Source organism: Eucalyptus grandis, chromosome 9 (genome assembly GCF_016545825.1).
Source record: "Eucalyptus grandis isolate ANBG69807.140 chromosome 9, ASM1654582v1, whole genome shotgun sequence".
Lineage (NCBI taxonomy): Eukaryota > Viridiplantae > Streptophyta > Magnoliopsida > Myrtales > Myrtaceae > Eucalyptus > Eucalyptus grandis.
Window position 1 is genome coordinate 13,687,779 of NC_052620.1, and position 16,284 is coordinate 13,704,062.

Genomic DNA, 16,284 nt, shown 5'->3' on the forward strand with positions numbered 1-16,284 from the left:
ATATTTCAAAATTTCAATCAAGATAAATTATTGAGCAGAAGAATTGCACGAACAATTTTTTAATGTGCTCACGTCTTTTCGAAGTTAATTTACAACAAGATTTGGATAAAATATTTCTGTAAAATTGCTATAAGGTACTAAACTGCAACTTAGGTCAAAAAATCTTTGGCAGTGATGACCAGGTATGCCTGCATGAGATCACAGCGAAGGCAGATGAGAGCTTTTAGTCATCAGGTTATTCCATTCACTCGCTGACGTTTCAGAGATTTGTCAGCGTGATCTTCAGTCATATTTGTAGTTATATCATCATCGTTGGAATCCATTTTCTCCCCATTTTCATAATGGAAAGTCCAACCAGGAAAATCAGATTCTGAGAACAAAGACGAGGGCGTTGCTTTATAAAATGCAAGGGGCACCTGTTTTACCCTTCGTCTCATCTGCGGAGGGGTACAAGAAATGGTTATGGAGAGAGCTGATATCACATAATACAATTAAAGCGACAGAAAATATAACATATGATTTTGATTGATACATCAACAGCATATTTCCTGAATAAAACAGACTACATTAGTGGAATGCGAAAGGCAAATTTGAAAATCATTGAAAAGCAAAAGACCCAATGTACTTGACACACAAGCTCCTTCCTCAACGTATGCAGGACATGTAAATCAGCCATGAGTTGCAAAGAACAAACATAAAAAGCAAAAAAGCCTGCCCCCAGAACAGATTCCAATCTAGCTGTTCGCCAAAGAAATAGAGAAGACAAAACAGACCGAGACAAGAAGTACAAAAGTGAAGCAAAATAATGGAGGCGGATAGTAGTATGAATTATATCTTAAGCAACATCACCACAGATAGATGAATTATGGAATTTGGAGACTTGAAAGTAACTTTACCTCCTCTGCAAATATAGTTCCATATGAACCAGAACTAAAATCTTTAATGGCGACTTCTGTTGTCTTAGCCCGGACTGTCAAATCATTCTCCAATGATAAGACGAACCTAATATTCACAGGAAAAGGAGTAAAGTTAAAAGCAGGAGGTAGAGTGCACTAAATTATAAGAGGACGTGGCTCCCATACCTTGATACTGGAGGACAGTAATGGTGTCGTAACGTATCAATTTCCCAAAGTGAACTTCCTGCAATGCGAAATGTCATCACTCATCAGCAAGTTACAAAACAAAGAATGTTATTCTGCCATGTAAATGCCAATTTTTCTTCAATTAAATAAGTTAAATTAAGCATAAGATGTAGAAAAATTTAGCATGCTTACTCATTGCATGAGTCTTTACAGGATTAACTTCAGTATCCCGGAAATGATCAAAACTGCGTTTTTTAGACAAAAGCATGCCAGTTGAGTCATTTCCATTGCCAGCAGTCTGCTCTTCCAATTTCAGATGATCCTTGGCCTCAGACTCACCATCTTCCTGCATATCTCAACAAATATGTGTGTGTGAGAGAGAGTCTATTTCTTTGGCGGGTGGGGTGGGGATAGGCAACCACAGAAGCATCATTCCACTAAACTTAAAGGTAAAGCTTCCTTCAAAGAGTCCTGGTAGAAGCTCAGGAAAAAAAAATTAAGTTCCAAGCCTACAACTCCTGTTCTTATACATCGGTATGTTACCCAAACTAAAAGAGACACCATTTCACCAAAATTAAAGGTCAATCTGCTTTTAAGAATCAGCTCAGACAAAAATTTTAAGCTGCAACCATACAATCCATCCTTCCCACAAGACAGTACAAAATTCTCAGAAGTCAATTATTTAGAGGAGATATGTCCATCAATGGCGAACATAATGTAAGTTATCAAACCATCATGATGGAGATGCCTGTAATGTGAAAAATAACTGCATTTTTTCAAAAGAGAGCCTACAAGCCACTAAAACATGGGTCCCACACATATTGGCCTCCAATGCAGTAAAATGCCACAAATCACATTTGGGAATATTTAACAAACATGGAAGCTTTTTCCCAATCCTTCAGGTGCTCAAATAGCATGAAATACCACTCTGAATGCACCCTACGATATGCCATTAGCTAGACACCAACATCATCAATAAGTCATTACTTTCTTCCTCTATACAAAGAACCAAAAATCCAGGTTGATATAAGGCGTTGCTAAATGCAATGGCCCTTCTTTATTGACAAGCACAAATTGCCAAAGCAAGCAAGTTGAGAGGCATGCAACATTCTCTTTCAATTACATTGAGTATCCTTAAGTTCGTAAAAATCAGAATATTTTCTTTCAAGTGAGATCCATAGAATATATAGTTTTCAAGTTAGGACACTGCCCAAAAACAGGTCTACTTCATTTCAAAAACAGTATATGAATCATTAGCGTTTCACATAATGTAATAATACTACTATATTACTACTTTGACCAGTCAAATTACAAATATCAACCTTTTTCCTAAAAGTTTAGATGCATCTTATAAAATATTCCAGCCCACTTAGGAGGGGACATGGTTACATTGTGGTTTTATAGAGAGTTAAAAAGAGTTCCAGAATAGACATCCCAGGGAATTGTAAGACCACATCCACCACATAGATGGTGAGATATATGAATAGCACATATCAGATGAAATATTACTTGAATTTCCAGAAATTATTTTTAAAAAAAAAAAAGGCTAAAGAAAAATCATGAATAATATTATATGCGAATCTAAGTGCCGACACTTGAGTATTGTGAAAGTTTCAGGAGTTGTATTTGAAAAATTCAGAGTGCATGAGCCTTGAGATTTATATTAAGTAAAAGAAAAAGTAAATTGAGGCAGGCCTTAAGGTAGTGGAATTAAAAAATAATAATAATAATTAAAGCCAGGCTCAAAGCCAAGTAAATACCCTGTGCACCAAACAGTTGATTGAAGGATGCCGTCGCAAGAGATTGTGGATAAGAGCAACAATAACCAGTGCCCCAGCTGGAGGCACAGAAAGTGCTAGTCGACTAAGTTTCTTAGCAAAAGCAGCAGCCAGATATGCTGGAAGGAGGGGTGATTTTAAGCAGGAATCAAGCAACTGCAGTAAACAATTAATGTATGGTCAGAAAGCAGTCCAAAGGTTCAGAAAAGCATGAATGCTAGATAGATTGTCTCCAATTTCAAGTTCATCCTCTTAGACATTCATATATTTCTCGACAATATGAGCTAGTCAACATAAATGAAGCCAGTAAAGCATCCAGAAAATGTCAGCTTCATTTCAGGAAAGGTCCAAATCACTTTATTGGATAGCTCTACCACCTATATTAATGCACAGGCCAACGTGAACTTGCATATCAGTCATCTGAAGAACTTACCATTATCGAAGCTGGTGAAAGTAATGGTTCACATATTGCATCAACATATTCAAAGCAAACACAAATTAATAACCCTCGATCATTGCTATCTTCATGCCTCTATAACAATTTAGGGTATTCTAGGTCCCATATAAACATAAATCACATATTCAGACGAAAATTGATGTCATGCAGGACTGCTTGGAGAAATGATAGAGTCAGATACTATGATAGACATGATCAGTGAAAGATTACTTCGAAAAATTTTGCCCTGTGCTTTGCAATGAAGATGGAGGGTTGCAAAAGTGCATAAAGCTTTTCATAGAAGTTGGGATATTCTAAGCCATGTTGCGTCATTAGGATGAAGAGACTGCTGAGAGCCATGACACTGACAACTCCACCAATGTCGTACGATCTAGTTAAGAAATCACTGCAAAATTTCAGTCAACAAATTAATTGCATATCTCGAGCATGAAAGATGTCGAATTGACAAGCAAAAATAAAATATTCTAGAAGCAAACTCACCATAACATGATGGGATTAGATAGGTGAGGAATTACTGCCTGAGGGAGAGAGACTAGAACCTGCGTGTCCAAAAAGCATGTCATCTAGTTTTAAATAGAACTCTGGACGTACAGTCAATACACACTCCCATCCATCAAGAAACCATAGAAGGATAATATGAACACAAGCAATAGATTATCTAATGTCACTACTAGAGACGAAGGAGACATGGTTTTGCTAGCAATTCCACCAATCCAAGCAAGGTCATACTAAAACATTTATTCCTTACACCAAACTACTATCAAACATGGACCATAATATGAGGTTCAGGAGCCAAAGTAAATAATAGCTTAAAAGAGACAAGATTTTCCATATTTTTACATGGCAGACAACTGGTAATGAAGAATAATCGATGGCAAAGGCTCTTTCAAATTAGTTGCATCAGTCAACAGGCACACGAAACTTGTTCCAACGTTGATGTACAAAGATGCAAAGATAAATCCATCATCTTATACTCCATTTGGATGGTCAAACCATCATAAGAAGCACCATGATTCATTGAACAGTGCTACCAGGGACACCACGGAAAGTCATGCTCTGGAAACTTTTCCAGGCATGATTACAGAGGAGTTCCCAGACATACCTCTTTATATATATCAAGTGGAAGTGGCAACCTCAAAAATGAAATCCAGGCTTTCGTGAACTTCAATTTTATCTTCTTAGCTATTTTGGTGGCAGACAGTACCTGAAGAGAGAATAGATAGTGGCAAATGCCCATTTTCTATAAGTAGAAAGTAAGAAGACAGCTGAATTTGAATACTCAAAAGGAAAGGTGGAAGTGGCATATCAGAAAAATTTTAAAGGGCAGTAGATTAACCAGCAATACGTACAGAAGACTCGTGCTTTTCACTTTTAGGCTTTTCAACTTCTGGTTTTAAAGACTCGGATGTTCCACTAGCATCACCTGTTTTTTGAACCAGAGAAATTTTGAGTATAGCAACAAGAAAGTATGAACATACAGTCGAACATGCAGCAATTACCTGAACCACTCCACATCTCGCAATCAGACTTTTCATCCAGGCTGTTCAGAGAAGGGACATGTGATATGATGTAATGGATCGTACTAATTGAGCGCTTGATGCTGCAACAAGTGGTAGATTGATTACAAAGGCAGGCTAATTGCTGCTAGACACTAATCATCATTCAGTTATTAAATTCTAAGCATTTATCTGGCATGTCATAAAGTTATCAACAGTTTGATGCTCAGTTAATTACTGAAGAACCCTTTACCAGTAATTAATCTAGAAATATCCACCTGTGAACAACTACTACGACAGTCAGTTTACTCTATACTTTCTATATAAATCAAACAATTGTGGTTAATCACTGATGTGTTAAAACTTGAAACCGAAGAGCAATCACAAGATAGAAGATCATGAAGCCATGAGAAAAAGAAAATATCAAGATAGGAAGCTCTTCATTTAAGTAAGAAAAAAAGAAAAGGATGTCAACCACCAAAAAAAATAAAAAAAATAAAATCATAAAACCTTTTTCTTTTCTAATTAGGTCATGTTTTCACTGGAGACAATTTGTAATGAAGCATGACATTATGGAGAGGTCCATAAATGCTATTAATACCTCTAACATCAAGATGAATATCAGATAAATGTCACTATAAGCTAAACAGACACCAGTCCAACCACAATAAGATACCGTGAGACTTCTGGCTCAAAAGGGAAATAAAGAAAGAAACTATTGGAAAATTTCATTCTCAACAAGAAGTAATATACTGACCTAGCTTTCAAATCCCTCCCATCCTCGCCATCAGCAACACTTCTGTCATCTGATAGGAAGAGTATAAAATAATGAAGAAAAGACCAAAAGTAGCACTGGTCCCACAGATTTAGAGGACAAGTACCAAGTACCTCTCATATCTTTAGTCTCCAAATTCCTGGAAAGCTTTTCTAGTGTAATGTATGTAAAGTAGCTGCACCAAGAACATAACAAAAAGTTAACAGAATGCAATTGACTACATGAAAAAATGACACTGAAAAATAACGTTTCCAATTTAGCAAAATTTGTGGTACTGTTCCACCAAAAATTTTATTACTTGGTTGCCGTTAACCAAGGAGGGAATGAAAGTTAAACTGTTAAAGCATATATGTGTCACTGGCAATACAATGCCTCTTTCGAAAAGTAGAGAGCAACTGGGATGCCATTCTCTCTTTTGCCATCATTGGCAATATGGCGCCTTTCTTAACAATCAGAAAATAACTGCGATTTCACTTAAAGGTGGATACAACAAAATGAATGGCACAAAATGAGAAATCTATCTCCAACTCCAAGCATGGCAAAGAAGACGGATATGAGCAGCTTATCAGTGTATCATACCGAATGTCAATGTACTTTAAGTACTTGGATGAAAGCAATTCCAACAAAAACTCAACTTCTGTAGAAGAATAGACCTGGAAAAGGAAGCGGTTGAGTACCATTACGAATCGAGTTACAGAAAGATGGACTGCCGGAACACAAACATAGAGAGATCAAAGATTAGCTTACAATGCTATGCAGAAGCTGGTGGTAAATGGCTGATTGAAACCTGCCCCCTTTTCCCATCTTCACGAACTCCATTATCGCATCCAACACAATTTCCTACACAAACCACAATCCTCACAATGTAGAAGAGAAAAAAAAAAGAAAAAAAAAAAAAGGTACGCAACCAAGGAAGGTAACACCGACAATATCGACTGTATAAATCTAAAACAGCTAAAGCAGAATCCCAAGAAAGAAACGACAAGAAATTCAATTGGAAAAGGAAACCAATCATAATCTTCGAAGGCCTCGCCGAAGCTATGACAAACCAAACTAATCACACCAAACTCCACATTTTCTTCCCAGCAGCATATCAAAATACAAATAGCAGTTTCAAAAGCACTCAAATTTAAAGATTAAAAGAACCACTGAAGCTCAAACCCGCCACATTGGTCCTTCAGATTCCAGAACATCACAATTCCATTCACCAGTCACAGGAAAAACCAAAGGCACTCCAACTCAAAAACTCAAACTTTCCACGCAAACAGGAAAAAAAAACTCTCACAAGAAGAACGCCCGGGAGAAAAGCACTCACTTTGAGAGTCTCCTCGGCCTGCGCCGACACCGCGACCTCGATGAGCGAGCGGACGAACTCGTCGAACTTCGACCGGAGCCACGTCCTGTAGATCACCTCGGGGTCCGCCTGGGCGCCCGCCCCGAGGCTCGAGGCGGCGGACGGGGGGAGGTCGGGGACGAGCGGGGTGAAGAAGGACTGGAGGGAGAGGAGGGACTCGAGGGCGTGGGGCGGCGGCGAGGCGGGGGAGACGAAGGAGAGGAGGAGGGGGAGGTTGTTGACGTGGGCGCGGGAGGAGAGGAGCTGGTGGCCGAGGGCCTTGAGGTCCTTCAGCTTGTACTTGTTGTCTCTCTTCTTCCGGGTCTTGGGGAGAGCCGAGGTTGAGGACGCCATTGTTGCAGGGGTTTGGGAGGCGGGATGGTAGAGAGAGAGAGAGAGAGGGTTTTGCGGTTGCAAAGAGGAGGAGGGTTTATGAATATTTCGAGATTGCCATGGGTGAATTTTTAGAACTACTTTTTCCACCAAAAAAAAAAAAAAAACAGAGAGGGATATGTTGACTAAAAATCCTAAAATTTGTCATTAAAAAATTAATTGAATATCAAAATAAAGTGCAATAAAGTCTTTGAATTTATCAAATTTATGCAATTAAGCTTTAAAATTTGTTAAATTTATGCAATCTAATTCTTTCATTTGCCTCATTCAATTTGACTAATATAAAATATTGACATTACAAAATAAGAAAGATAACCCTATAACAAGATCATTTTGGTCTAAGTTTAATTTTCAATATTAATATTAATCAAATTAATTTTTTTAAAACAAATGTAGCAAACTAGCAAGGACATGCATGGCCCTTGCTGCCACTAGCCCATCATCATTAGAAATGGTTGACAATGGTGGGTGAGGTCGGTTGGGGTCGTTGGGCATTGGTTAGTGGCTGATGACCCTAGTCGACCACAAGTGAGAGTCATTAGCTCTTGCCTAGATTAGGCTAAGGGCGACATTGGCTATGGTGGGGTTGAGTGGCGACCTTGCCCTAACCAGTGATGGCCCTCGGCCTAGGGCCATCCAATGTGACATGCCTAAGGTTGGCAATCCTCAACGACTCACTCAAAGCCATCGCGGTCCTCTCTAGGCCGATGAATGCCGTGACACCCTTGTTGGTCCTAAGTTCAAGCAAAAAAAGAAAAAAAGTAAAGAAAAGAAAAAAAAAATATTAAAAAATTCAAAAATATAAAAATATGTCAATGTTAGTGCCGAATGTGCCACATAAGATTGTCGATGTCCACGTCAGCAATTTCAAGCCAAAATTGGTTAGATTGATTCAATTGACAAAACTAAAATGTTTAGGACTCAATTGACGCAATCAAAAGTTTAGGACTAAATTGATACAATTTTAATATGTTTAAGACTTTTTTTTTTTTTGTAATTATCCCTTTAGATATGTTGGATGCAATTCTATATCAGGTTTACATGTGGAGATTTTGTTTCAAACGGATGTGTATAACGCTTACTTGGTGTTGCTTTTGTGCTGACTTGTTGGTTCGAATTACATCGTACCTACAAAATTAGAAGCATATATGTGGGAGCATTAATAAGCCTGAAAATCGTGGACCCGTGAAAAAGCAATCAAATATATATTGGAATTTTTTTATTCAAATGCCAAATTTACTCCAGACTTCCTTGAGTAAAAATGAACATTCATTCCGACATTGGAAACCCGAACATTGGTCAACAAGTTTCCCATTTTGTTGGTAAGAAAATGACTAATGAAAATATGGTTTTTTTTTTTTAACCTTAGGCTAGGCACAATTGATTGAAGTCTCAAAAGATTTCCAATCAGCAAATGAGAGGTCGACTTTTTTTTTTTGTCAAAAAAATTGTATTTATTACTCAAAAGAATAATACATAGTCTTCATGATAAAACAAATTGAAACAGAGTATGGATACTAAAAAAGAAAAGCAAATCTAGAAAATAAGAGGGATTAATGGAGTACCAACAAAGTTAAGCACAAATTTGTTTCACAAGAACGGATCTATCAAACCAAATTGGTTGTTGATCATTGGATCTTGTGTTTTTGTCAATGATGAGCACATGTTGGAAAGTCTTTCTCCAATAGTTATGACGTTGCTAGTTGGTGGTGCGTATCTAAGTTCGGCTTCCTCTACACTATTGTCATATGGAGACAACCAAAATAGGTTAGACAAAGATAGATTTAACATGTGAAGAAGCAAATTTTTATAATTTAACGAGATGCTATTGAGGATGGAGGTAGAGAACCTGTACACAAATAGAGCAAATGGGCATTGTATCCCCAAAAGCATATTTATTAAATTCCCAAATTTAGATAAGGAGAGAATAACACCTAAATTTAGAACTAGATTGGAAAAATTCAAACCTCAAATCGAAAAATAAACCAGGAGAAAAGAGCTCCCAAATTTAAATGAGGAGAAAAGAAAAAGCAACAAAAGAACACTAAAACAAAATCAACAAAAGAGAGAGGGGAGGGCGAGACTAGCTCAAACCCTCCCACATGGCTGAAGGTTGAAGAAGACAATGAATAAAGAGAGACAAGAGAGGGAAAGACTTTTCAAATTCCTTATACATTTTGAGGTTACCTAATTGAATCCTATTAATTGAGTGCAGATTATTTTAAGGTGGATGACCCTTAAGTTAGATCATACTAGGAGGTTAAACTATTTTGATAAACAAAAATTGATCTAGTATGCAATATAAATATATAATATTCATTTTGCACTTAATTATGCTTAGTTCAGACTCTTTCAATTTATATAATTGATTAATGCCGATACTTAAATTTTATCAAGCATGCATTTTAATAGAAATAAATAAATTATAGGAAGAACAAAAAAATATAAATAGCGAGCCCATATAAAAAAACATCAAATCAAAATAAAAGATCAATCAAAGCTTCAGTCCATTTTACCCATTAATCGGCCTAGTCCAATACGCTTTCAACGCGTGTTTGGACTCGCTTTTTCGGCCCAAAAACTTGAAATAGATCAACTCAGCCCAAAGCTTTAGCCAATGGGATATCCCCTGCTCTTTGGCGAAAGACGCTGGCGGATTTCGTTCCCAACTGACGCTCCATCGCTAATCCGTATCCTGGCTGGCGACGTAGTCCGTAGCTATCTCAGGAACACTTGGTCATTAGCTGCCACCGGAGCGCGACTTCGGCATGTATGAATAGATGTGTTGAAATCCAAGCCTTGTTTGAATGAAAAGGAAACCGAACTTGGTGTAAACTGATGGTTATTAGCATATTTACACGTCGGTTCTTAATCTGGAGGTCGGCTTCCGGTCTGTTTTCAACGCATGAACACCCCCACGAGGTCTCTCATAACGTGTTTGATGAAACGCCCAAGTCAGTCCAGCATGAGCATGTTACCGATTTCGGTCATTTTGTATTGACACCCAAAATATGACTCGTCTAGTGTAAGCAGGTGAGCGTCATATGAGACTGGTATAGAAGGTCATGTGCATACCATGTGAGTCCTAGCGCAAGCGAAAAGTGTGAAGATTGACATATATTGATTACCTATGAACACCGTAGATTTAGTTGTTAAAATACAATGGAGAATCACGAATAGTTACTGATATGAATGCTAGCAATATTCATTAAGGGAATGTCAACAAGCGGTTTCCAAACGTGAGACCAAAGGCATAGAGTTTTTGAGGGAACAATTATTATTTAAAGACCAAGTCATCTGATGCTTTCAATTGGGACTAGTAGCACAATTTTGGAGGGAACAGTTGTGGTTTGAATATCAAGTTGTCTAATGGGACGGTTGAAATCAAAAACACCTTTTGAGAGGAGAAGCTATTGCTTTCAAGAAAGATTGTGGAATGAAACTAATGGAGCATTTTGTACCCATGGAATCTACAAACATGGAAATAACTGGTAGGAGTTACTCGAGAGATTGTAAATGCTAGAACCACTGAAAAGTAGTTACCACTAATCATTATAAATACCGTTGGTCGTCCATCAAGATGCCCCACACAAATTAAACAAAATGTTATCTTTTAATAACCTTTCCAGCACTGTATATTGAATTTCCTTAGCCATAACTTTTTGATTCGTGTCGTCATTTAGATTTCAGCGTGTATCTTTATTTTGGTGCTGCGTCATCAATTAAATTCCGATGCTGTGCTCTTATGTTCTCAAGCTGTGTCATTGATTAAATACTAGCACAGTTTGTTTCCATATTGTTATGTCATCAAATTTGTAATTTCTGAATCTTGCCATCAATTACATTCCGGCTCGGTTTGGAATTGTACAATGTTGCTTGAATCGAAGAAATCGATCTCCTTTCATGAGATATATCCTTTGACCAGAGTTAGCACAAAACCTTGGTTTCCTTAAATAAAAGCCGAAAAAGTACTTTTGGTGAAAGATATTTTGTAGCGGGAGCAATTTCGACGAAACAATTTGTAGATGTACATTAGCTGGATTAGCACTACTGAGAAACCCTTGCTGTTTGAGTGTTGCTACCATCCTTGTGATATTTGTCCAACGAGGAAATGGGCTTACAGCCAAAGCGTCCATACTTCAAGAGGTCCATCTTGGTTTGTCTCCAATACGTGCTCTCCATAAACTTGTTTAATGATTGTGAATGCGAAACATTAGTGGCTGGTGATGATTAATGGTGTTGGTGTTGGAGTGAACGGTAGCCTGTAGTGGTTTTTCCCCATGTAGTGGTGGTCACTGTTGCGACCTAACCTCGGGAGAACCATTTAAGATTTGGCTAATGAATTACTAAAATTAAATTTAATTCAGGCTCTCCCAAACCCATACCACTTCATGACTTAAGTTCAAGTTTTTAACATATAAATGATTTTTCAATTAAGAGTCACCACTAATCAGTTTGTAGTAGGTCAATTAGGCATCTAAGTCAAATAATTGGAGAATTATGGTTTTATGCTAAAAGGCTGTCCCTAAAGGGCTTGAACATGAGTTATTTACCCACTGTGTGAAGGCATATCTATAGGAAATTGATTCCGTCCTCCTTGGTTCTAAGTTTAGGTTCATTCATGGTATTAGAGCCATGGTTTCGTTTGTAATCTTATCTGTTCCATGCGCTTAATAGGTGAATCCAGTGCTGAGAAGACCTCATTACATCATGTCCACATAACCAGAAATTCTTGAAACACCCGTTTCTCTTGCTGCATCTCCGTCTTCTTCAACCCTTTCAGATTTTTGTGTTTCCAATGCTTCTAAGATAGACTATCTCTATAAAGTCTCTCTTAGTGATGAAATAAAAATCTCTGAAACCCAACTTCCTTTCATGAACACTTATTCTGCTTTTGCTAAACCCACTTCATCATTTTCACCCATATGCTCTATTCGGTAACTCATTCACCAAACTCCAAAGGAAGTAAAGGAGTACGTTCAATCCTCCAAGTTCGACCAACATCCCATTCTTGCCACTAAAAAGGAGTACTTTGTTACTCTTTAGATTCCTCCAGAGTTTCCCAGATAATGGATTCAACAAGGATATCCCCATGTCCATTATGGAGTTGTTCGTCTTGCTTTTACCTTTCATGGTCACAAGGGCTTGCTAGTTGTGGCAAGAATTGCGTTGTTGGGTACATGATTCCTAGAGTACCAGCATGCTTGTATTGGTGCAGTCCAAACAACTTTAAATGCTGGAACAATCTTTTGTGACTCTGTATCCAAACTTCAATATCGCTCCCTCAGATCCCCAGTTACTTTCATTTCTAAAAGTCCAGATCCAGCTCATTGGAGCTCCTTAAACTGCTAAGGGGGTGCATGACAAATGCCTATTTTTATTCCAGAAACAATTTTTCTATTCCGCACTGCTTCAGAATAGAAATCCGTTTGATAAACTTATTCCGTTTTTCTATTTCTGGAATAGATTTCTATTCCAGAAATGGGTTTGGAATAGAAATCAGAAGTAGAAATTTTTCTACTTCTTTATTTTTGGAACAAAAATGAGAAATAAACATTTTTCTCATCGTTCGTCAACCGGTCATTCATCTCATTGCTGCCGACCACCGTTTGTCAGTCGCTAGCCGCCCACCGGCCGTTGCCACCGGTCGCCGGCCATCGCCGCCGATCTCGGCCGCTGTCATCGGCCACCGCCGTCCATCACCGCTATCCGCCATTCCGCCGCTGTCCAAAAGGAAGAAATTTTGTGTCGTTATCAAACAAATTTCTATTTTTAAAGTAGAAATTTTGTGTCGTTATCAAACGATTATTTTTGCTTAGAAACTCTTCTAGAAATAGAAATAGAAAAATCTATTTTGTTCTAGAAACTATTTTTGGAACAGAATGGTTGTCATGCACAACTTAACTCTGTTGCTTCAACACTGCATTATTAGATAGTTTATCGCGTACAGAACCATGCTCTTGATCTAAATTTCTACAATAGAAATGAAGATGCTTTATTCATCTCCATGCAAAATGTTCAAGCTTCCTGCATTCATGTTTCTAGACAGATCCCGAAGGAAAAGTTGGCCAAGCTCCTTCCAGAGACTTGGATCACTAACTATGAAAAGTTTCATCAGAATAACAAGCATTTCCAGTCGTCAGACTTCGAGTTCGTTAGAAAGAATGATGGAACTGTTTCTATCAAATTTGGCAAGGAAAATGAAGAAAGTCTTTCTATCTTCCAGACCCTTTTCATGATTGAACCATGTGTTCCAGAGTCAATTTTTGAGCCATATCTAAAGAAACTTGTTCGACATTTCAACAGTGATGGACACCCTGTCCATTACTACAAAGACCAATATGATCACTGTTTTTGGGATCCTTTTTGCCAATACTTTTATTGCACAAACTTGCTTGACAAGGTAGACCCATTTGCAAAACCTCCACCTCGCCGAAAGCATAAGAAGCTAAAAGATCTTATGTACCAAAGGTACTTAAACGGAGATCCCTCTGTTGATACTTTTGGTGAGTGCGATAAATTCCGGTTTATGGTTTTTTACGCATCAACTCTACCACCAGAGTTCATCACTCCACCCCCAGTCTCACCAACTCCACCACCATCACCTCCTCCATCTCCTCCTCAGAAAAAACCGGCTCTTTCGCCATTCTATAAACCAATCCTAAAGTAGGCTAAGAAGCATTCCTACCCACTTAAGGCTCCAGCAGAAACACCACCCACTTCTTCTATTGTCATGTTCCATGAGACAGACTTTCCCCTTCTTATCCAAGAAAGTTCCAAACTTTCGTTCCCTGCTCCAGAAAAATTCATTGATCCACAAGGTAGATATCGGCATACTCCTAAAATACCCGCCTCCACTGATGTGGATGAACATGAGAGACAAAGAAGGACTCCTACTACTGAAGTTGTCCTAAATTAGCAATCGGAGATTCTTTTAACATAAAACAATGCATTTAAAGCAATTGATTCCAAGATTGGAAATGTGCAACAAGATCTTTGAAAATACAATGAAACCACCAAGAAGATGCTTTCCGACTTCCAAAAGAGACTTCATGCCTTGGAATCAGGACAATATCTGGGGTATCATCATCTCGAGAGCCCTAAATCAGAGATAGAAAAGCTCAAAATGCAGATTCAACTCCTTGAAGAAGGAGGATTTAATCCTTTCACTCCTTTTCCGACAACTGTACGAACATAGTATTTGCCTCCACCACCTCATACGTCTATCTTTGCTGCCATCACAGACGATCCTTTCAGAAAGAGCGAGAAATATGTGGTAGAAATGCGAAATCGCCTTAAAGAACTGAATCAAATACGGAAGGAAAAAGGAAAGGAGAAAGTACTTGCAGAATCCTCCATTGTTATAAAGGAAAAGCTAGATGAGATGATGTTGTCCAATTCATCGGAATCTTTCCTAAAGGATTTGGGCAATCAGGAACAACAGCCTGACCCTATCATTCAACAGCATGATCCTACTATTCCAAATGATCAGATTCTATTTCCAGTAGAACAAACTTTTCCTAATATCTTTGATACTGAATCAGATTTGGTATCCCTTTCCTCCTCTTCATCCTTTTCAATCCCAACTGTTGATTCTTTACTATAGCACCAGTCACCTCATCAATATTCATGGTTGATCCTCCAAATCAGGATATGGAATCCAACCTTTCTGAGCCAGAGCTTGTTCAGACAAGCAATCCCACACAGAATGTGTCCACGGCATCAAAATAGTTTTTTTTACCATTGATAATATTCCTTATCACAAATGGCCGGAGAGACTCGAAGAATTTCATACTTGGTTGAATACTCAGGCTATTACCAACCATGACAAGTATGATGTCCTTTTTAATTTTGTCACAAGATTTACAAGCAACCTCAAACTTTGGTGGAAATCCGTGATGGAATAAGACCAACTTCATTTTCTACTCTCACTTGACTTCGGTCATGCTATCACCCTTTTATATCACTTCTTTGTTGGAAAACCTTCCGACCTCCAAGAGCTCAAAAGGAGAGAATTTTTCGAAAGAAAATGCTGCTCCCTTCAGAGAAAATATCTTGATAAGCATTATCGAGAAATGCTTAAGCTTTTTTATGGTATTGGAGCCGATCCAAACCTGAAGCATATTTTCCTGATTTCCATCCCCAAAGAATTATCCCAAATGGTTGAGAGATCCTTTCTCAACAGACAAAGAAGAGTTCAGGATATTCCATTGGGAGAAATTCAATAAGAGATCTATTTGTGTCTTGAAGAATTGTGTTTGAAACGCCAGATGGTCTAGACTTACATCACAGATAACAGAGAACTTGAAATGGCTTGTTCTCGACAAAAGTAAAAAATCAAATGCTCCAAACGAGATTGTGATGGTACTTGTTGAAAAGCACTTCAAGAAGTTTTGCATAAAGAAATCCAGACATGGCCGTAAGAACTTCCGAAGAAAGAAGAAATGACGATACTTACGCAAAAGGAAAGATCGCATAGGCCACAAGAAATCAAATCGATGCTTCATCTGCAATTAGAAATGACATTTTGCCAAAAATTGTCCCCAAGAAAGAAAATGTTAGAATTATTTGATACATCATATAGAGAATGAAACTGGTATTTCTTTTGAAAATGATGATATCGAATTTTTATTCTCTGCTGATGAAGAACCATCCGAACAAACTCATTGTGTTATCCCTTGTTACCAAACTCTTAGTGAAACTGATTCGGATTTAGATTCTGAATATATTTTTCACATATCTCTCACATCTTCAGAACAAAGCCCTGACATATTTTCAAGCCAAATTCATTGTTCCCATTGTCCAGTGAAAATCTTCACTTCAAAGTTTGCCAAGCCAATCACTGTCATTGCTCTTATGGATACTGGAGCAAGTTGTTCAATTTTGAATACTAAAGTGCTATGAAGAATATTGGACTCCTTATGTCCGATATTTCAACTCTACCTTAGGAGGTATTTTTTCCACAAATGT

At 38.0% G+C, this 16,284-nt stretch overlaps 1 protein-coding gene across 1 annotated transcript; it reads right to left on the reverse strand.

Annotated features, from left to right (window-relative positions):
- Position 1: 1 nt before the first annotated feature.
- LOC104417872 (protein NUCLEOLAR COMPLEX ASSOCIATED 4) lies at positions 2-7,325 on the reverse strand. Its single transcript, XM_039301343.1, has 14 exons — positions 6,904-7,325; positions 6,336-6,428; positions 6,168-6,241; positions 5,702-5,763; positions 5,571-5,619; positions 4,817-4,917; positions 4,667-4,740; positions 4,420-4,521; positions 3,798-3,856; positions 3,528-3,702; positions 2,843-3,016; positions 1,275-1,428; positions 1,083-1,140; positions 2-1,002 (listed from the first exon to the last, which is right to left on the reverse strand). The coding sequence occupies exons 1-14, from the start codon at positions 7,273-7,275 to the stop codon at positions 864-866; spliced, it is 1,686 nt and encodes a 561-aa protein (XP_039157277.1). The 5' UTR covers positions 7,276-7,325; the 3' UTR covers positions 2-863.
- Positions 7,326-16,284: the final 8,959 nt, after the last annotated feature.

Bases quoted from the DNA above. Each gene is read 5' to 3' on its own strand.
- LOC104417872 (XM_039301343.1), bottom strand. From the start codon at position 7,275: ATGGCGTCCTCAACCTCGGCTCTCCCCAAGACCCGGAAGAAGAGAGAC. The intron at 5,620-5,701 runs GTACTTGGTACT...TCTTCCTATCAG, and splicing joins GGAGACTAAAGATATGAGAG to ATGACAGAAGTGTTGCTGAT. The intron at 3,017-3,527 runs GTAATCTTTCAC...TGTTTACTGCAG, and splicing joins ACAGGGCAAAATTTTTCGAA to TTGCTTGATTCCTGCTTAAA.